Source organism: Python bivittatus, unplaced genomic scaffold (genome assembly GCF_059951505.1).
Source record: "Python bivittatus isolate LINGU-HERP-01145 unplaced genomic scaffold, Pbiv_v1 ctg000220_np1212, whole genome shotgun sequence".
Lineage (NCBI taxonomy): Eukaryota > Metazoa > Chordata > Lepidosauria > Squamata > Pythonidae > Python > Python bivittatus.
This window is the reverse complement of record NW_028277048.1, coordinates 5502382-5523320: the sequence shown is the minus strand read 5'-3', so window position 1 is coordinate 5523320 and position 20939 is coordinate 5502382. Positions and strand designations below refer to the sequence as shown.

Sequence of the window (20939 nt, the reverse complement as noted above, 5' to 3'; positions counted from 1 at the left end):
TGCGAAAGCATGGAAGTTCAGAAAGACAGCATGGAGGTGTGGGCTGCTCTTTCAGAGCCAACCGTTTCAGTGCATGGCATCTTTGTTGTCCCAGGTACTCCCTCATCTTGCCTAACGTTCTGTGGACCGACTGTGAAGAAAAGATCGTACTGGAAGCTCATGGGCTCAACATCCCAGTAAATGTCATAATCACTGTTTTCAACTTCCCAGAGAAGTCTCTTGAACTATACAAAACCAGGGTTATTTTGGATCCCGCAAACGGCATGATGGCTACTGCTGTCATCAAGGTAAATCTGTAATCATAGTCTTCAAGGCCATATCACTAAAAGCAGTAAAGAGGCTTGTAAGAATAAAATACAAAAAAGGAGGGGACTGCAACCAAATACAAGTGAAATCAAGGATGTACCCCGCCACTCAGTAACTAAAGCAGAATTATGCTCTTCGGTTTTTATGGGCACGCAAAATCTGGAAAGGAATAGTAATGAGATCAACATATACAGTTATAGTACACCTCTATCCATATGGGGTACTTTTTTATTAGAACTTTATTAAGTTCTAAAAAGCATACAGGTGAAAGCAAACAAGAACTAATAATCAGAAAGAAAGGCAGAGAACAAAAGAGTTAAAGATAAAATATGGGGTATTTTTTATTCATTTCTTACCCTTGCTATAGCTTATTTCCTCAGGTTTCACTAGATGATATTAAAGATATGCTTCTGGGTCCTCTGTAATGTCCACATGTAATGGTCTGTTCACAGCCTAGTAAGTAATCTGAAGTTGGCTGGGAAAACAATTACCACTTGAAAATCTTCAGTTTTCTGGGACAGGAGCAGCCAGCTCCCCAGTTCCCAGGAAGAACCGGCTGAGAAGCTGAAGTCTTTGCCCTAACAAAGATATATTGGGTTCTAAAGTGAAAGTAATCCAGTTGCTGAAATGTCTGGGACATGTTCCATTCTGTTTCAATAAATCTTATTAAAGAAGAGTTGCTGAGAAGTCCCTTGTCAGTTAGTTGACTAAACGTCAGTCAGTTCCTTGCTAGCAACCATCCTGTCATGGCAGCCTAAGTGATCCAAGCAAAGATTTAGTAAACAGGTGGTATCTTTGTCTAGAATTAGAGATGAGCATTTATGTGCTGGTTCTGCAGCTGCTTATTAATGAATTTTATGTATGGAGTACTTTATTTTTGTAATGGTCTATGGGAATCTCCTTGTGAGATAGGAGGAGGAAGAGCCACAGCCAGGGCAATGGTCAGATAAGAGACATCTCAGCCTGCAGAAGGAATGGAAGCATGGTAAACATCTCAGAAGAGACCCTCCCTAGTTCCCTGGAAAGTACAGGTAGTCCTCGCTTACTGACCTTTTGTTCAGCGACTGTTTGAAGTTACAACAGTGCTGAAAAAGTAAAGTTATGATCGGTCCTTGAACTTGCAGCTGTCACAGCATCTCCATGGTCACATGATTGCCATTTGGGCACTTTGCAACCGGCATGCTTTTATGATGGTCACAGCATCCTGCAGTCACATGATCACCATTTGCAACTTTCACTGCCAGCTTCTGACAAGCAAAGTCAATGGGGAAGCTGGTAGTGAAATCACAAGTCGTGGTCATGTGATGTCTCACTTAACAACCACAGTGGTTCACTTAATGACAGTGTCGAAAAGCAACATCATAAGTCAGGCATGGTCATGTGACGTCTCACTTAACAACTGTGTTGCTTAGTGATCGAGTTTCTGGTCCCAATTGTGGATGTTTAGTGAGGACTACCTGTAAGGAAGAGATGTGCTTGCAAGATTCTGTTACTGTAACCTGACAATAAAGATAGTGTTAGTACTCATGGTTTGGTTTCTTGTCTAGACTACCTTGAAGGGCTGACAACTTTATGGGCAGTAAACTTTAATTGTGTGTGTGTGAATGTATGTACTGTACATATATAATATTTGGCCTTTGGGGGGAATGGGGCTTCTGATATATATTTATTTATTTATTATTAAATTTGTATGCCACCCATCTCCCCCCAATGGGTGACTCTACATAACATAAACAAGAGAGATATATGGCTACACACATACAAGTGTGTCACAAACATTCACAACCATTTAGGGAGATGACACTCTTGGGTCAGCAAGAAAGGGAAAGTGGTGATTTGCACAAGATTTTTTAATCTGTGATTATTGTGATTGTGGGTTTTTGTTGTTGTTGTTTGTTTTTTTGTGCAGGATTGTTATCTTAAGTTCAGGTATTGTCTTCCTATCAAATAAACAGGTTATTTCTCTAACCTCTCCTCTCCCCTTCTAGATTGCTGCTTCACAGATGAACCGAGAATCAAAGCAAAACCAGTATGTGCTTGTAGAAGCCAGATGTACTCAGTTCATACTGCATAAAGTTGTTCTAACTGCCTTGCACAGTGGCTACATCTTCATCAAGACAGACAAAGACATCTACAGGCCTGGCTCTTTCGGTAAAACATTCTGTGTTCAGTTGTCCCTGAATGGACATTGACATGGAATCTCCTTAGGGATTAGTGTCATCCAGCCTGATTTCATCATTATCATTGCCATTGTTTTGTTTATAGGGTTAGGAAGAATTCCCAGGTGAGAACTGGGAAGTCTGGAGGGAGACACTTTCAGTTGTGGAATGAGATGGAAGGAAGCTTATGAAAGCCTTATTTATTTGATTTATTGCCTGTTTTCATTCAGGAGCTCAAGGCAGTGTACATACTGCTCCCTTCTCCCATTCTTCCCCATAACAACCCCTTGAGGTAGATTGGGCACCAAGGATGTGACCAGCCCCAAGTTACCTAGGGAGCATCTGCAGCCACAGGTGGACTTGAACCTGGGTCTCTCTGATATCAGACCCATCCCTGAACTGCTACACCACTCTGGCTCTCATCCTTAGAGTAGGAAGTGAGTGGATGATAGTGTATGCAACTGGCTGAAAGCCTGGTTTAATACATTTGGGTTGTATTTTTTTAAACCTTCTTTTATGTGTTATTCCTCGTTAAGTAATTGAAATGACACTGAATTGGATAAGGGGTTGAAATTAATATTCGGGCACTGATACCTCTTCTGATCACGGTATCAGTTTATATTTTATACTTACACTTATATTTCTGCAATTGCATTTTAGTGGTTATAGAGTTATTGCATTTATTTTACATTTTGTTTGTTGCAGTTGGCATGATCAGGATTATTTTGTCTCTCCATGGGCTTGGAGCCACCCTGTAGACATGTGCTTCTCAAGGAGGAGCAGATCTGACATGCTCCTGGATTAGGAGGGAGTGGTTGGGGTGCCCTTAGTGGTATATGGATGGTAGAAAGTGACAGATGTGCTGCTAGCTTTAGAATGACTAATACAAGAAGGGGGGGGGGTTATTTATTTATTTTGTTCAGAAAATTTAAATGGCCACCTCTCTTGTACATGACAATCCTAGGCAGCTCTCAATAACGTTCATCAAATCAGAATAAATAAAACCCACAAAATCCCACAACAACATCACATTACCCATTACAGCAGGACACCATCCCATCAACTGCACATTGACATTTGCATTTGCTAGACTCACTTCCATCCAGCCCAATGCCTGGGTGAAGAGCCAGGTCTTCACAGCTCTCTGGAAGGCTAATAGGGTGGGGACCCTCCAAATCTCAGTGGGGAGGCCGTTCCAAAGGGTCAGGACAACTACAGAAACGACACACCTCCAAGGTCCCACCAGATGCCAACATTTAAGGGAAGGGACCTGGAGTGCACCCACCCTGTACAACCTGCAGATACCCTCAGGTAGAGACAGTCCAGCAAATAACCTGGCCATTTATTTTAATCAGTTGACGGTTATTTCCTTTTCTGGTCCCATCCCAACCTACAAGACATGGACAATCCTGGCAACTTTTTGTCCTCCTTCTTAGTTATGCTGTTGTTGCCAAATCAATCTACCAGTGATCATGGAGGAACGGTCTTGCTTATGAATATTATGGAGACCCAGCTGAATGAACTAGAGACAAGGAGCTGCTGAGTTTACTTATTCTTGCCCCTTGGAATATTCAATGCAGTATCAACACAGGAGAACGGGTTGGTAGAAGACATTGCAGCAGTCCATGGGAATTCTGTTTCTCAGACTAGGAAATGGATTTGTCTAGGAGCAAATTCTGTTTGTCCTTAGTGGTAGCCAAGAACAAAAGAGCATCGTGCTAATTTGTTCCACCACCACCACACCATCCCATTGCCAGTTTATCTTCCTATCAAAGCTGGAAAGGAGATGCCCTTGTGTGCTGTGGTCGCATGCCCTCAGATTATGTCTTATGGGATTTCACTCCTTGCTGGGTTTTTTTTTTTAGGAGGGGTGGCTTTGGACTTTTTGATGGCTACTTTGACCATAGAGGGCTGACACAATATGCCGTGATTCAGTGCATGTAACTGTTCTTGAATAAGTGTTTCTGCGAACTGCACTGGCTCTCTACTTCTGCCTAGCCCAATTTCAGAATATTGTGGTTGACCTATAGCACTTGGACCCTGTGTATTTGTTTAGGCCCTTTCTTTAGCATGTGCCAGCTCGGTCTTTGACTGCTTTGTTTGGGGCCCTCTTGTAGTGCCACAGACGGGCAATGTGCCAGCCTCACTATGGAACTTTGCTCACTCAAATGACAGCCTTTTCCATGGTGGGCTCTGACAATATCTCTGGTAGTCCTCAGGCGTTTTAATAGTTCCATTTCCTTCATTGCTAACCTCACCCCCCCACACACACACACACTTTATTAAGACCTTTAGGGCTACTTTTACAACTTTTTGAATGTGTCGACTTCCATACCTTGTAATACATGAAAACATAAAAGCCAAAACAAAACAAAAGTAATTCATATCGGTGCCTCAGGGGAAAAAAAAGTTACAGTACATAATTCTTTTCTTTGTGGCATTCCAGCTTAATATTCCTTTGGTGAGAGAAACTGAACACATTTCAGAAAGGTATGACAGGAATTGGAAGAGCACCAAGGAAGAAGGGGTGCTTAGCTATATTCTTCTGACTGGTGTTTTGTTGGTTTAATTCAGATCACAGCTTGTACCTGCTACTATATTTCCTCTGTGTAGGATTTCCCAGTTGCTAAGACCAGCACTCTTGCTAAACTCCAGTTGCTTTTGGGAACACAGTTGGAGGGGTGGCTTGTAAGTGATTCACTGTGGTGGCCAATTCCAGAGGGTGCCCTTGCATGCTATGCTTTGTGGCCCTACTGGATTCTGCTTTGACATCTCAGCGTGGTCCAGATGGCATCTTGCAACCGTATGATTCAATACATAAAATCAGACAGAGAGTCCTCTGGAAACTTACTTAGAGGTGGTGTTAGTATATTTCTCATCAAAAACTGGTAAAATCACGAGCTTTCTGAATCAGTGCCTGGGAATGATAATGGATAAGTTAAGATTCACAAACTTAGACCCAGTCTAGACAAAATATTATTACAAAAGAGATATTATTGAGTGAGTGGAATTTAACCCCATAAGAAAGGGATAGAGTTCTTCTGGAGGTCTCTAATTTGTGGACATTTAATCTAGCATGTGCTTCACCCCTATAGGTCAGACAACATGTTATTGGGTTTGGCGGATGGGCAACTGAGAGCCTATCCAGAAAGAAATAGCCAGGGGGCAGTTTTCCTGCTCAGACAATTCTTATGGTATGTTGTATCTGATACTGCCTTTGAAAATGATCTGGAAACTTCACTTATCATGAAATTGTATGGCCCCTGGGCAGAGGATTTTTCCTGGGTGAATAGTTTATCGCAATAAACGTATACCCATTGCATGCTAATTCACAACGTGCTTCATATTCATTACTTTTATAGTGCATACACATATATTTTCTTCGGATCATAACCTGATGTCACTGGATAAAGTTGTAGCTGTCCGACTTCAGGTGAGATCATGGTGACAGTACATGTACAGTATGTAACACTTCAGTCACAACATAGGGATGTGGCCTGTATCTAGCAATTGTGGTTATTTTTTTATGATCAGATCTGCATCAAAGAGCCTCCCGGAAGAACATGGGATTCCATTGGCTATGGCTAGCTGCCCCGCTCATGTATGTGAGATGAACAAAAATATAAATTCAAATTAATAAGAGCAACATCACAAAATGGTCACGCCAACTGAAAAATAACATCCTGCAGATGAAAATAATTTTCACACTTTCAAAGTGTTAGCAAATTTCCCCTGCCAACTCTGCCACAATGCCAGTGACTGAATGCTCTGAAATATTCTGAGCTGGCTGTTGGCAGCAACCTTGGGCTTTAGAGAATATATAGAAACAAGCAGAAGATCTAGTTCTTTGAAGGTAGAAAATAACCTTATTCATGTAGGTTTTAGACCAGTAAAAGTTTGCTTCCTGAATGAGACAGAAGTAGATTCCACAATCAACTTTATATTTCTTGCAGATGGATGACAAATCAAAAGATCATTTCTTTCTAATATGTTTCTACATTGATGAGCTGCTCCATTAGAAAAGAGATTAACAATTCAGACCAATAGAAATAAAAGATGAAACATATAAAATAATTGGAAATTTATCAAACAGATTCTCACCAAAAGCATCAATATCACAGATGCTCTAAATGTTGCCACTGATTTCTTTCTCTGTAATATAGGAAGCCCTCATGCATTTTGGGAGATGAAAAGGTTGGTCATCTGGAAAAATCCAACAGTTAAAATAACTGTTAAATTATCTATACTGACATTGAATAAGTGGGTGGATAAAATCATCTATAATGTAGGTGGGTATAAGCAGGAATTGATAAGTGTTTCATGAAAGTTTCTTCAGGCTACAGCTTTCTATGTCAGAAAGGTTGGGTTTTGTGACCATGATGGCTAGAAATAGAAAGAGTAACAGTCCCAACACAAACTCATATGTTTCAGTATTGTAAATCTATATTTTATACTGCTCTGGAACCTTTTTAAAATTAGAAATGCACCTCACCTTCCACACCCCAAAATAAAATAAATTTCATAAAAGATACCTTGGATAATACGCCAGACTTCTAGATTTTCATCTCTTAATCTTATTCCCCAGAAACTGATATTCAGAGACATATTGCCTCTAATACAGGAGATAACATAATTTCCTTTTAATGCTGTTGAGTCATAGCTGTATCTTCTCCTTAATTTCACAATGAAAAAGTATTTTGTTTTATCTGCCCTGAATCTTCCATCATTCAGCTCATTGAATTACCCTGGGTTCAAGTGTGATGAAGGCATCTTCCTTTTTTCCTTTCTCCTACCATATATAATTTTACACACATTTACTCTATCCCCTCCCGGTTGCCTTTTTCTAAGGCTAAAAAGCCCAGCTCTCATAATCGTTCCATGGGGAATAGTTCCCTTAACCTCCGGATTGCATTGGGTTCGCTTTCTTGTACCTTCCTCGGTTCCATGATAGACTTTTTGAGATGTAGTGACCAAAGACATCAGACTCGTGTGGGGTTGCATTACCAATTTCATTTCAAACTGGAGGGGCCCACAGTTTTCTAATGTCTTCTCTAAAGGTTATTTTAAATCCTTAACTTTTCTCTTCATTCCTATCTGACATTACCACAATTCTACCAAAGTTCATCTATGGTATGTCTGCCTATCTGCAGGACTATAAATTAACAGATCATATAATTCAACAAAGTCTGGCTCTTTGTTAGATTAAACTTGCATTGTATTTCTCAACCAATGCAGGGCACTAGTTCAGGTAAAGAGCAGTGGTCCACTCTGGGGAACAGAATGATTTGATATTCCGGTGATGTAATTGCTGGGCATTTTGTTATAGACACAAAATCAGAGGCTGAGTTGATATTCTTCACTAGTACACAGCCTTATCTTGTTATTCAGCACTAGCAAAAAAATTTTCTTCTAGGCACCTGAAGGGATTGTTATCCACCAGAAAAGAGTGCTTCAACACGACTTCAGCCGACCTTTCAACTTACCTGAGGATGCCAGGTAAGTCAGTATGAATATTATAATGTAGCTGTTCTCCAGGAAACTACATCAAACAGCAGTTATAGAAGAAAGCTCAAATGCATAGTATATGTGTATGATGATCTCTATCTTGCAGATCTGGTTTGAAATTGAACCAGGATTATCACTTTGTTGTTGTTGTTGTTGTTCAGTTGTTAAGCCGTGTCCGACTCTTCGTGACCTCATGAACCATATTGCGCCAGGCCTTCCTGTCCTTCACTGCCTCCCTGAGTTTGCTCAGTTTCATGCTCATTGCTTCAGTGATGCTATCTAACCATCTCATCCTCTGCCGTCCTCTTCTCCTTTTGCCTTCAATCTTTCCCAGCATCAGGGTCTTTTCCAAAGACTCCTCTCTTCGCATTAGGTGACCAAAGTATCTGAGCTTGAGCTTCATTATCAGTCCTTCCAATGAGCAATCAGGATTGATTTCCTTTAAGATTGACTGGTTTGACCTCCTAGCAGTCCAGGGGACTCTCAAGAGTCTTTTCCAGCACCACAGTTCAAAGGCATCAATTCTTCGGTGCTCAGCCTTCTTTATCACTAGTTTTATACTATTATTAGTAGGGGTACGCAAAATGAGTTTTAATTTGAAGCCATTGTTTTTGAGTTTGAAATGGGTTGTTCCAACCATTTTTGAACTGTTTTCAGCTTGAAACAACTCTGATTCAAGTTTGAAACGGGTATTTTGAGCTCAAAACAGAGCTATTCCAAACTTGGACTTCAAAAGTGGCCAGCCCATTTTGAGCTCAAACTGATTGTTTCAAACTAAAAATATGGTGTTTTTAGCTTGATACTTTTCAAATTTAAAAGGTTTTGCACACCTTTCAAATGATTATTATATATTTATTCATCAAATTTATATGGTTTTGTCAACACGCCTGGAGATCCAGTGATGGCATGGAGCCTGTGAGTTGGTTATGCTGCTAGTAATTGTCTGGATTATACTCTCCCACAGATGATGTTTTATGGTTTTAAATTGTTTTAATTGGTTTTTAATGGTTTTTCTAATTGTTTATTTGTAGCTGTTTATTGTTTTTTGTTATTTAATTGGGTGATACCCAGAGTCATGTATATGAGATGAGTGACTATATAAATTGAATAAATAAATAAATATCTTGCTTTTCCTCCAAGGAGCTTGGGGCAGCAAACATGGTTGGTATTCCATTTCATTCTCATAAAATTGCTAAACAAGGGATCCCCAGCAGAGTGAACTGGGTTAAGCATAAAAGTAATGATAATGCTGGAAAGAGCATTGTAAAAATTTGGATGGCAGAGATAGCGCCTGTCAATGAATGGTATAGAAATGGGCTAATTGCTCTCCCTCAGCCCAACCTATCTCACAGGATTGTTGCTGTGAGGAAAATGGGATGAGGGGACGTTTCGTACACTCCCTTGAGCTCCTGAACAAAGGCTAAGATAAAAATCTATAAATAAATAAACAGACGTTAGCATTCAAGAAAAAAGTGATGAAACGGACATCGTAAACACTGTGAAAATGTTGAAAAATGTAGGCTGTAAGTGAAGATGTTGTACCTGGAGAATTGTTCAACTGTTAACAGTTAGTTAATAGCACTGAAGATGTTACCTAGCCAGGTAATGAAATGTCTGCAAGAAAACAACCAAGCTCAGAGAACCCCAAGGACTCCACAATTGTTAAATTATGTCTAGGGTGTGTTTATATACTGGCTGTGCAATTTGTTTGTGAGGATTACATCTCTGCCTGATGACTGAAGGAATGGCATCCCTGTTCGTTCCTTAACTAAAGTGAAAGGTAACAAAAGACAATGAGAAATGGCAGGAAGATCAATTTGTTTAGCATGGCCTGAGAAGGCATTTGGCAGAATTCTGATCAGAAGGAGATAAGAGGTAACAAGAAAAAAACTGGGGAGATGCAGTTCATCTTTATCTCAGAAGAGGGTGTTTAGGCCAAATCTGTGCTCTGCAGCAAGTCATTGAGAAATGTATGAATGTGACAAAGCAAGCTTATTTCAATTTTGTTGATTTAGAAGAAGCCTATGGCAAAGTAAAAGAGGCTTGAATTACAGTATGGAGCTTTGACACAGATATGGAGTTCAAGGTTGGTTACTTTACTCAGAAGAGAGAAAAGTCATAGTAAAGCACATGTGAGAATAAAGAGAATGCTTTGTGAATGGTTCAAGACTGAACAGGGAAACAGACAAGAATGTGTGTGTGTGATGTGTCTCCTTGATTGTTCAATGTATTTGAAGATAAATGTCCGAAGAACGCTTGTGGTGATATTAGAGGTGTGTCAGTCAGGGATATGAATGTGTGATTGGCAACAGACGTTAGGTAGACTGCACGATCCAACAAGGCATATGGGTTTAAAAAGGAATGTATCAAAGGGCAAGGGATTGTATTTCACAGAGAAAACTGTGGTTAGATGGAGTTGGTGAATCCCCCAAAAGAGAGAAGTAGATGTTTATAGAACAAAGGGCAATGTATGAATCAGTAAAAAGATGGTAGAAGCAAAAGTGATTTGCAAAGACAGGAAAGTTGGTGTAGATTAGGCTCCCTTTTCTTATCACCTGCTTCCATTTTGCTTAATGCCTGTTGCATAGCATTGCTTCCTCTGAAAGAGAATAGTGTGATGAGTATGTATGATGCCCATTCATTCATTCATTCATTCATTCATTCATTCATTCATTCATTCAAGAAGAGTAGGGAGTGACTGAACAGCAACAAAACCCATAGGCTTTGCGTGGTGTAAGAGGTGGAGACAATGACTTGCTCAGAGCTATCCAGTCAACTCTAGCTGAATGGGGATTTGATTTAAGGTCACAGAGAGAGGGGCACAGAAAAGCAAGCTTCTATATTTCTCATTTCCAGGTCCAGAATCTTTGGGATCAATTACTCTGGTCCAAATTTAAGTTACATTCCAAGTATTAGTAAAAGGAGTACAGAATACATCTGACATAATCTAGAATACTGCTAATTCCAGGGACAATGAGACACCCTTCTCACTATCTCCATTATTGTATTCTAATAGAATCTAGGACAGTATTTCACAACCTCAGCAACTTTAAGCCATGTGGACTTCTACTCCCAGAATTCCCCAGCCAGCACAGCTTAAAGTTGCTGAGGTTGAGAAACACTAATCTAGGATGATCCTCCCCACCCCCTTTAAAGATACAATACATTATTTGGGGGGGAAAAGTGTTCCTTTCATGTAGTTTTTCTCCTGTGCTGGAAACACCCATCATTATTTTGCATTCAGTCTCGTGTTCTCATAAAGCACAAAAAAGAGCCAACCCCCTTCTTTTTCTTTTTCTTTTTCTTTTTCTTTTTCTTTTCTTTTCTTTTTCTTTTTCTTTTTCTTTTTCTTTTTCTTTTTATTTTTATTTTCTAGCTTGGGTACATGGAAAATAGAGGCCAACTATGAAAATACCCCACAGACAACCTTCAGTGCTGAATTTGAAGTCCAGAGGGCTGGTAAGACAGGGTCAGAATATTCACAATTTTCTTATCTCTTACCTTTCATAAACATTCATATTCATCTCTTCCTTTGCTTTCCTTCCAGAGTTGCCAGGCTTCGAAGTCAGAGTGGAACCTTCTAAGAAATATTTTTATATTAACGAGAAGGAGTTCAAAGTTTCCATCATTGCCAGGTAGATGTAATTCTGGAAAGCAAGAGAAGAACTGGTACAAATCCTCTAGATTCTGATCAACTTTTATTAATCATTTGAAATAATCAATAATCAGACCTTGGTTCAATATACTGTTTCCTGGAAGCATTGCTTCCATGTGAGGTGTTACTGTCACACATCTTTGCCAAAAAAGTATAGGGTAAATACCTTTTCCTCAGCTTCAGAACTCTTTTAAATAGGTGAATGTGATTAATAAACATTTTATACATTCTCTTTCTTTCATATAAAAGAGAACGTCTCTTCTGAAATGACACTTCTCATTTCACTTGTACACTGTCTTCAAAAAAGAGAAAAAATGCGCTTCTTTCAAAAACAATATTTTATCTACATGCAAATTATAATGTAGTTATGCATAGCAATCCCATAGGACTCTGGAAACATCATCCATGTTTTCTGAAGCCTGGCCAGGCCTGAGCCCACCAGCATATTTAGCAAGTGGCTCCAATGAAAGGAACACCAGCTTCATTGGTGGCTTCTATTTCCTTCTTGAGGGTGTGCTAGGAATGAGAGAGCTTGGACTTTGATAACCCTTGCACAGCAGCATGAACCTGCTGCAGGAAGTAAGACAGAGGGGTTAGTGGTGGTTGTATGAAAGTGTCCTTAGAGTTAAGCATGGTTTCAAGAGATTTTTACATCCGCAGTTACAATGCCTGTTATGTGCAGTCGTGACAAAGAAGGAGGATCTCCCCAAATTGCTCTAGATCCTAACCTAGAACTTTTGCTTTTTGTGGCTTCAGCATAGCAACTGTTTGAATGGAGAATATTCTGTGAAGCACAAGAACTACGCTTTTTCAGGAAGTTGTTGGGTCTTGGATGGCGCAAACATCCCTTCTGCCCACTCTAATAGCTTATGTTATTCTTTCCTGCTAATTCTCTTAATTAACAAATTTTAAAAGTTTGCTTACCTAACTTTCATAAAATACATATTTTGCCATCTCATTTCTCCTTCTAGGTTCCTCTGGGGGAAAGGAGTAAACGGTGTGGCCTTTGTCCACTATGGAGTACAGATGGATAATACAAAAAATACTATTGCAGGCTCGCTGAAAAAAATTTTGGTAGGAGCCATATATTATATGCATGTGGGACAGGAAGACAATATAACTTTGGATGTTCATAGTGGTATTTGGGCATTTAACATATATAACAAATTGTAGCTTTTGGGGGGGGGGGGGGAAATCTGAAGTGTAGAAAAGTCATTTCTCTGCAGAGATAAAATTCAAGGTAGGACCCAAGTCTACTCTCTCCTGAACATTGTAGGAGTGCTATGATTTCTTTTTGAGATGTAATGACCAGAATAATACAAACCATTCTATGTGGCCTTGTCCCATTGATTTGTAAAATACCCTATATAGAGAGATGGAATACTTTTAATAATTCTGATTCCATTGATTCCTAGTTTGAAGCTGATGATTAGTGTCCTTGATATGGTTGGTAGATTAACCTTGCTGAATGGCACATTGATGCCGTTTGCAAAGCAGACACTTTTTCTCTTGCTGCACACACTTTTTCCATATGGATATATTTTGGTACATGGACATCACCAGTCCTGCTATCAAGCTAGGTTCTGTGACTCTGCAGTCTTGCAGTTTAGACCCAGTTCTTGGGCATATGACTTCTGTAAGAATAATTCTGATGCCTGACCCAAATCATTCTTTGCTGCTTGGTCAATCTGGAAATATTACCTGGCTTAGGATCATCCATGTACCTAACCAATAAAAGCTCTGTTGGATCAGGCCATGAGCCCCTCTAGTCTAGAACTGGGTGTCACACAGAAGCCAGCTGGACAGAAGAGTGATAGCTTCCTTTCACTGTTGATTCCCAGCATCAAATATTTCAAGCATGCCTCCTACAATTGAGGAGCTGATAAACAAATGGTAACCTTGGATAGTCTTATCCTCCATGAGCCTCTCCAGTCCCTTTTTAAAACATCCAAATTGGTTGCTATGACAACTGGTGGTGAATTCCATGGCTGAACTATGTTTTCCTCAGTTCTCAATTTCCCTGAGTTTAGGGATAACTTTGAGGTGGTCTTAACGTGGGTAGCACACGTATTGTGGACTTCCAGTAATCTCTGTACTTGCTTGGGCTCTAGACATCATCATCATCATCGTCATCATTATCATCATCATTATTGTTAGACTTATTACCTCTCTTGGGAGCCATTACACAAAAGAGATCAAATATTAATTTCTCAAGTTCCAGCCTTTCACATTGTCTCTGTCTTTGATACTTTAATTTCGGCATGCATATCACTACTGTATTGTGCTCATGAATATTTGCCAGAAGATAGTATGTCGCACCTAGAGGGACACAGAGTAATTGCTACTGGACCTTTCATAAAACATCTGAAGAACAGGACTGCTCCCACCTCTGACTGGTCAGCTTGTTACTCTTGTATGTGTGCTGGCACAGAGCATGCAAAAGTGAAAATGAAGTGGCTTGCCTATAATGTGGACTCCAAGGAATCTCTCCACCTGTCCACCTTTCCCACCGCAAAGCTGCTTTTTATCTTAAACATGCAGCAGTCTCAAAATAACCGAAGAAGCAATATTGGCTTGACAACTGAAGCCTGCCATGATACAGGCTTCATCAGGTATAAGGGATGCAGGCTTTTCTGAAGTTTTTCTGCCATGTTGCATAAGGGCAGAAAAACATTTATACATGAAGCAGGCTGACTTTTCCTCCAGGCCTGCTGTAGGTGAGATGACAATGTCTTTTTATTTTTCAGATAAATGATGGAAGAGGAGAAGCAATCCTAACAACAGCTATGATGCAGAACAGATTTCACAACCTTACTGAACTCATTGGGCATTTTCTCTACGTCTCTGCAACAGTGTCGACCGAATCTGGTAAGCAATGGTTTTGTCTTCAGCTCAGATATTAAGTAATCCATACACAGGAAAACATAATATGAATGATCTGGTGTGGGTCAGAGAATCAGTTTGGGACTAGTGTTTCTGATTTTGATTCTGCAGCTGTTAGAAGGAGCCAAAGTTTATTTCATCATAGAATCAAGAGTAGGAAGGGATTGTTTAGACCAGGAAATCCAACTCCATTTTTAATACAATAAATCCAGTACACATTTCCAATAAATAGCAATCTTCCCTCTGTTGCAACACCTCCAATAAAGAGATCTCATTTCCTCCATTAATAATAGGTTCACTTTTTTAGCAGATTTGTATTCATAGACTAAACTGATCTAGATATTGTTTTGTACACACTAGATACTATTTCTGAGTATGATTATATGATAAGCAAAGTGTCTATGGCTTTGTCAGTGTCCCAGGATCTTCACTAATGAAGGCAAGGTTGAATAGATTTCTAACAATAGAAAAGAAAAAAAGCTAGATTTGGAATACATAAAACTTGCTTTGAAATCATCTCTCACCCCTCCACCATTGCCATTGCCTGCCCAAATTATTTCATGTATATTTCATCCACAGCTCTTTTTTCATTTCTTATTCCTCCAGGACCCTACTTAATAGTGACTGAAGAAGCTTCCTTCAACATTGTGGCAATTCCCTATGAGATTAACTTAACAAAAACATCCCAGCACTTCAAGCCAGGGATGCCCTATGATCTGATGGTAATATCAGTCTCTTGGCCTCCCAGGGCCCAGAAGTCTTCATGTTCTCTTCAATCTACTTACAATGGAAATAACAGTTAAATGGAAGGAGAAGAATGGTTTAGATTCAGCCAATATTGTGGCATTCCACATTCCTTCATCTCTTTCTTTCTCAGGTGTATGTTTCCAACCCAGATGGCTCTCCAGCTCCTAAAGTCTCTGTAGTGGCAGAGCTCCTAGATACTACCGAATGGCAGACTGCAGTTACCAACAGTGATGGAGCTGCCCTACTGATCCTAAACGTTCCTCAAGGCAAGAAAGAGATAAGTATTCGTGTGAGTCATCCTCAGAGCATGTGCTGAATTCTATTCTCACAGACTGTAGTTAAGATCTTCTAGGGCTCTGCAAAGCTCTGGATGCAGTCTCCAAAAAGTGATTCACGGCATATAGGAGCATAAATACAATACCCGTCTATAACCTCTTAAAAAAAAACCTGGAGCTTTTCCAGAGATCTTTTTTCATCCTGTAAAGTTTCATCATTCACCCAGCAAATTCAGATGACAGTGTAGATTAAACAAACAAATGAATGAAGTGGGCACTGGTGAGCCTGTCACAAAAGCCTCTCCTTCCCTGAGTTTTGCCAAGTCAAGGCAGCTCTGCTCTGTAACTCAACCTAGTGATGGGAGCCATGGAAAAGCCTTTTGCCCTTTGGGTGTTGATTTTCAAATTCCCTAAGTGCCACCACCATTATTCTGACTCACAGACTGTGGGGAGGGGGGAGTGATGAGTCTCCTTGAACTCTCAGAGAAAGATCTCTTCTCTCTATGGGATTCTACAAGCACAGTCCTGTGTTTTGAGAAACGCTTCATAATTTCTTCCAAATCCATTTACTGCTCCTCGTCCTCTCCAGGTAAAAACCAACGATCAAAGCCTCCCAGCTGAAAATCAAGCCAGCAAAACAATAGTGACAACAGCCTATGAAACCCAAGAGGGATCTGGAAACTACCTTCACGTACAAGTTCTAAATACTGGTGTCAAAGTTGGGGACAATCTACAAGTCAAGTTCATCATAAACCCAAATTTACAGACTGAGTATTTTACCTATCTAGTAAGTAGTAATGTTATAAAAAAGAATGGAAATTCAGTGTTCTATCCATCCATCTATCATTTATCATTTTTGCACTATGCAGAAGGACTGTCAGCTACCAATCCCTTACTGGAAAATAAAATGACAGTAATGAACAAAACCTCAGGTTTGAATTTCAGATAATGCATACACCAACTGTGAAAGGATGGTGCTGATATTCTGTTAGAGCCTGATGGTGACCAAGTCTTCAGGAAATTGGATGCAAGATCCTGCATGTGAAATTGAGAGCCAGGGACAAGCTGAGTTTTTTGAGGATGTACTGAGCCATCTAGTTCCCTCCCCAAGCTCCTTGACCTGGGCTAGTAGTAGAAAGAAGCTAGGATGTCATAGTGGAGAATAAATATAGCTCAGGGCTGAATTGCTGGATGTTCTCTGAACATGATTTTTTTCCCCCTGAAGTTGTTTCATTACCAGGCTAGGTAGCATCATCAGTGTAGGGGTGTGTGAAGTTTGCTGGCTGTTTATTTGTGGTAGCTTGTCTTACAGCCTTGATCCTGGCTATTGTTTTTTCCTGGATTGCTTTTTTTGGGTGGGGTATTTTCTTCTTTGACTGTTCCAGAACTGGTTCCAGCTTATCTGAGTGTTGGTTACTAGATGTGCAGTAAGAAAGGATGGGTTTAGGTCTGTTGCTTCCTTTCTTGAATGGTTTGTCTTATTTATTTTATTTGTTTAAATTATGGTCTGGGACGAAGTCACACAGTGTAAAAATACAGTATACCATTAATTCATACATACATAACACTACATACATATATAAAAGGAAGAAACCCTATAAAATTAACAATGCATCGAAGGCATTGGAGTCTGTTTCACACATCCTTTGAAAGTGCCCACTGTACTCGCATTAGCACTCAGGGCTGATACACCCGCTCTTGAATCTGATCAGCTCCATTCATGATGAGGAGACTGAGGAATGGCTGACAGAGAGAAGCTTATCTCAGTGTATCTGTTAATGGCCGGTATGCCTCAGTGCCATGCCTGGAGGAATTCTCGTGCCTTTTTGGATGTGATTTAGTCTAAAATGTTTACAGTTTTCTGACTGAAAATGTGGTTGACCTGCTTAGTGTGTTCTGAAGTTAAGGAGATTTTACTGGATCTTGCCAGCTGATGTTCATGGATGCAATCTCTCATTTCTCTGCCTGTTTGCCCATACAGTGGCTTTCCCCATCCAGGCATTGCATTGTAAATTGTAAATGGCTCCTCTTGCAGATTGAAAGCTGAACTGGTTTACAACAACTGTGTGTTGTTATCCATTGATTTTACCTCATATTGCACATAGGACTGAAAGAGTGTTGTATAATAGGAGTGTACAGACTTTAAAAATTATTTGGAACATGTGCTTTGGATCTCATGCAAGCCACCCAAGTTTCTCTTATTCATTAAAGTCTCTTATTCATTGAAGCGGTGTCTTTTTCAGGTTTCTTTAAAGAATTAGCTCATACTATAATGCTTAAAGTAGCTGCTGCATGGACCAAGTATGGCCCCTATTCCCATTTCTCAGGCCCCAGAGAGCATCATTGGTTCGACAGCAAAACCACTACTTCTGTTACACTTTTGTTTGTGTGCTAAGAAAGTGAACAATAGATATGTTTAAACTTCCACAAATCTTTTTCAGGTATGAAGCCAACATTGTCCAAAACCAGAGATGGTCTTGGGTACAGCTTCCAGAGACCTCTAGCAGTTACTATAAAATTTTAACTTTTAATGTGAGAAAATGGGGACACTGGTAAACTTGAGCCATGTCATCTATATTTACTCTTCATTAATATCAATGAAATGTGAATGTAACTCACAAGCAGGGCCTCCATCCTCCCCACGGATGGCTTGGGGATGGCCAGGATCCAGGTTTGTTACATTTCAGTAATTTAACCAGTTGTTATCTCTTTCTGCCATCAGATTTTGAATAAAGGAAAGGTGTTAACTGCTCAGAGGCAGCCGAGGCCAAACGGACAGAATGAGGTGACTCTGTTTCTGCACATCACTCCCAATTTCATCCCTTCCTTCCGGATTGTGACTTACTGCCTAATAGGAAGCAAAGAGATTGTGGCTGATTCAGTCTGGGTGGATGTGAAGGATACCTGCATAGGAACAGTAGGTTATCATTCTGACCCACTTCATGTCAGAGTCTGTAAGCACTGATCTCTTTGGAGGGGGAGGAGGGAGCCTCGCGTGGGTCTGTTCATGGAAGAGATGTCTGGAGAGGCAGTGGTGAGCACCACTATGCCAGCAGCCACAACTCGCACTGATCTCTTCTATAAGTACATAAACAGTAGCATTTCTATTAGGCAGGCTAGCAACCTCTTCTAGATTTTTTTTTCCTGACTTAAAAAAAAAGTTATTCCAGTTTATATCTGGGAAACACACTCCTGGTTGTGTGTTGGTTTTGCTTTTTTGGCTTTTTAAGATTCATTTTGCATGTGTGACTTCTCAAGGATATCAAGGCACTCACTTTTTAAAATAATTAAATAAAAAACAGGTCCAGGAGGAGACAAACTGAACAGAAAAACTTGGCATGAGGTTGATCATAGCTTTTGAGTTTATGCCTGCTTCTTACTCTTGCAGGAATACTCATTTATTTAAATGACAGGGTGATATCCCCTGCCCCCCACAATTCAGTTCAGTACCAGCATGGAAGCAGGGGGTCACAGGGAGAGTAGGTAATCTATGGGTCTTTAGCTATTGCTGCATTTCAGTTCCATCTGCTTCTGCAAATAGGGACAGTGGTCAAGGTGATAAGTTGTGGTTGTCATCTTGCTTCAAACTAGATTTCTACCATACTTGGGATTATTATTATTATTATTATTTTTAAATAAGGCCCAATGGAAACACAGAAATAATAAGACATCTAGTATAGCCTTGAATAATGGAGAGAATCATTGCACGCACCCGTGTCATTGCATGATTTATCTTCCATCATTATCCTCAATATAAACTCACAGCACCAGTTGCTCAAACTTTGGATCTGGACCTACCTCTGGGTCTCTGCATTGCTCCAAGTGGGACTCCCTTCCTCATCATTCTCCCTCCCCCCCTGCGCATGCTTCCAGTTAGATGCTGAAAGAAAAGTTACAGGCAAATGGCTGCAAAGAAAGAAATTAACACGTTGTTGTTTTAAAATTAATCATAATTTATATTTTTTCTTGTCTGAATAAATGTTTCCCATGTAAAATTGGGCTTTTTAAAAAAAAGAGATAAGAACAGGTTGCTTAAAGTAATGGTTGTGTGATCTCTGTGCAGTCACCCTTATGGGTTTGGCACCCACTCCGAGCCTTGCTAGGAACCGTCTAAGCCTTAGGCAATTTGAAACGGGAAGCCCCCACCCCACCAGGTGAGGCCCTTGCTCTTCCCAAATGTAGCAGTCCTAGCATTAGGATCATCTTCCATGGTAACTACCTACAGAGGGGACAGGAAGGGTGTGCTGAAAAGTGCAAATGACCATTTAAGGAACCACAGTTACAGGCAAACAACCTGCTTTTTTTTTTTTTTCACTGCAAGGTTTCATATCACAATATGTGCAACCACTGCCAGTCGTTCATGCACCCATGTTAGACCTGTACAGATCCCATTCCTGGCAGCGCCAATTTAGGTGATTGTATATGTGTGTTGTAGTGCTTTAAGGATGGAAACAGGAGCAGTTTGCCACCCTGAGGTCTCCTCTTCTAATTCCCACCCATCCTTATCTGTGAAAAACAACTGTACTGCCAAAAATCAACCGTTTTACTGCTGAATTTTGGCAAGAGTCTTAGTGGGTGCGGGGGCCACAAATGGAGCGTCGGGGAGGTACACGTGGACTGCTGATTGCCAACTCTTTAAAAAAAACTCTCTTTTTTTCTTAAGGAGAAAAGAGTGGAACCAATAAGGGTCAAAAGCTGTCACTATTAATGATGTAGCCATCCCTAGCAAAGCTTTGTGCAATGAAATATCCTTGAGCATCAACTATTTCAGAGACACACTTCTGATTAGGAGTTTTGTGTCTACACCGATGATTTCTGTTTAATAATAATAATTTTTAAAAAGATGAAGGTGACTGATCACTTTGGAATGACAGTATAATCTGGTGGCTCTGTAAAACTACTATAAATGAAGTGTATGTATGGTGTTAAAAAGCCGGTTTGGATATAGCCTTTATGTCCCAAGGCGTAGCTATTTGTTTTTTCAAGGAATGGTACCTATGTTTCCAGCTGAACAACACAGATGAAACCCTAAGGTCAGGAAAAAAAGCCTTCAAGCTGCATCCTCACTTGGTTCCAAAAATGGAAGAGGAGAGACTGAATTATCCTCAACTATTTCAGTGATCAATAGAAGAACCTGTTTTCCCAAAAAAAGAGTCAGCCAGGCACTTTCCTTTTCTCACATTTGGCTCCTTCGTTGTCTGTGTTCCAATAGTTGGTCCTGAAAGGAGAATCTAGCAAAAAAGAAAACTACCTTCAGCCATCCGCAGCAATGAAAATAAAACTGGAAGGAGATGCAGGTTCTCGTGTTGGTGTTGTGATCATGGACAAAAGAGTCAATGTGCACAGGATTACCCAAAAGAAGGTCAGGAGAAGTTAACATTCCTCTCCAAGACATTTCTTCTGCCCCTT

At 40.2% G+C, this 20939-nt stretch overlaps 1 protein-coding gene across 3 annotated transcripts in view; it reads left to right on the top strand.

The window, feature by feature from the left end:
• Nucleotides 1–20939, top strand: part of LOC103066229 (complement C3-like) — a 63819-nt gene that overhangs the window by 2134 nt on the left and 40746 nt on the right. For all 3 annotated transcript variants that reach the window (XM_025171036.1, XM_025171037.1, XM_025171038.2), the window contains exons 2-14: nucleotides 95–287; nucleotides 2295–2457; nucleotides 5828–5898; nucleotides 7879–7961; nucleotides 11347–11429; nucleotides 11518–11605; nucleotides 12597–12699; nucleotides 14373–14493; nucleotides 15115–15230; nucleotides 15386–15544; nucleotides 16120–16317; nucleotides 18253–18447; nucleotides 20743–20892. In XM_025171036.1, coding sequence (XP_025026804.1) covers nucleotides 95–287; nucleotides 2295–2457; nucleotides 5828–5898; nucleotides 7879–7961; nucleotides 11347–11429; nucleotides 11518–11605; nucleotides 12597–12699; nucleotides 14373–14493; nucleotides 15115–15230; nucleotides 15386–15544; nucleotides 16120–16317; nucleotides 18253–18447; nucleotides 20743–20892 — 1723 coding nt within the window. The remainder of the gene's footprint in view (nucleotides 1–94; nucleotides 288–2294; nucleotides 2458–5827; nucleotides 5899–7878; nucleotides 7962–11346; nucleotides 11430–11517; nucleotides 11606–12596; nucleotides 12700–14372; nucleotides 14494–15114; nucleotides 15231–15385; nucleotides 15545–16119; nucleotides 16318–18252; nucleotides 18448–20742; nucleotides 20893–20939) is intronic.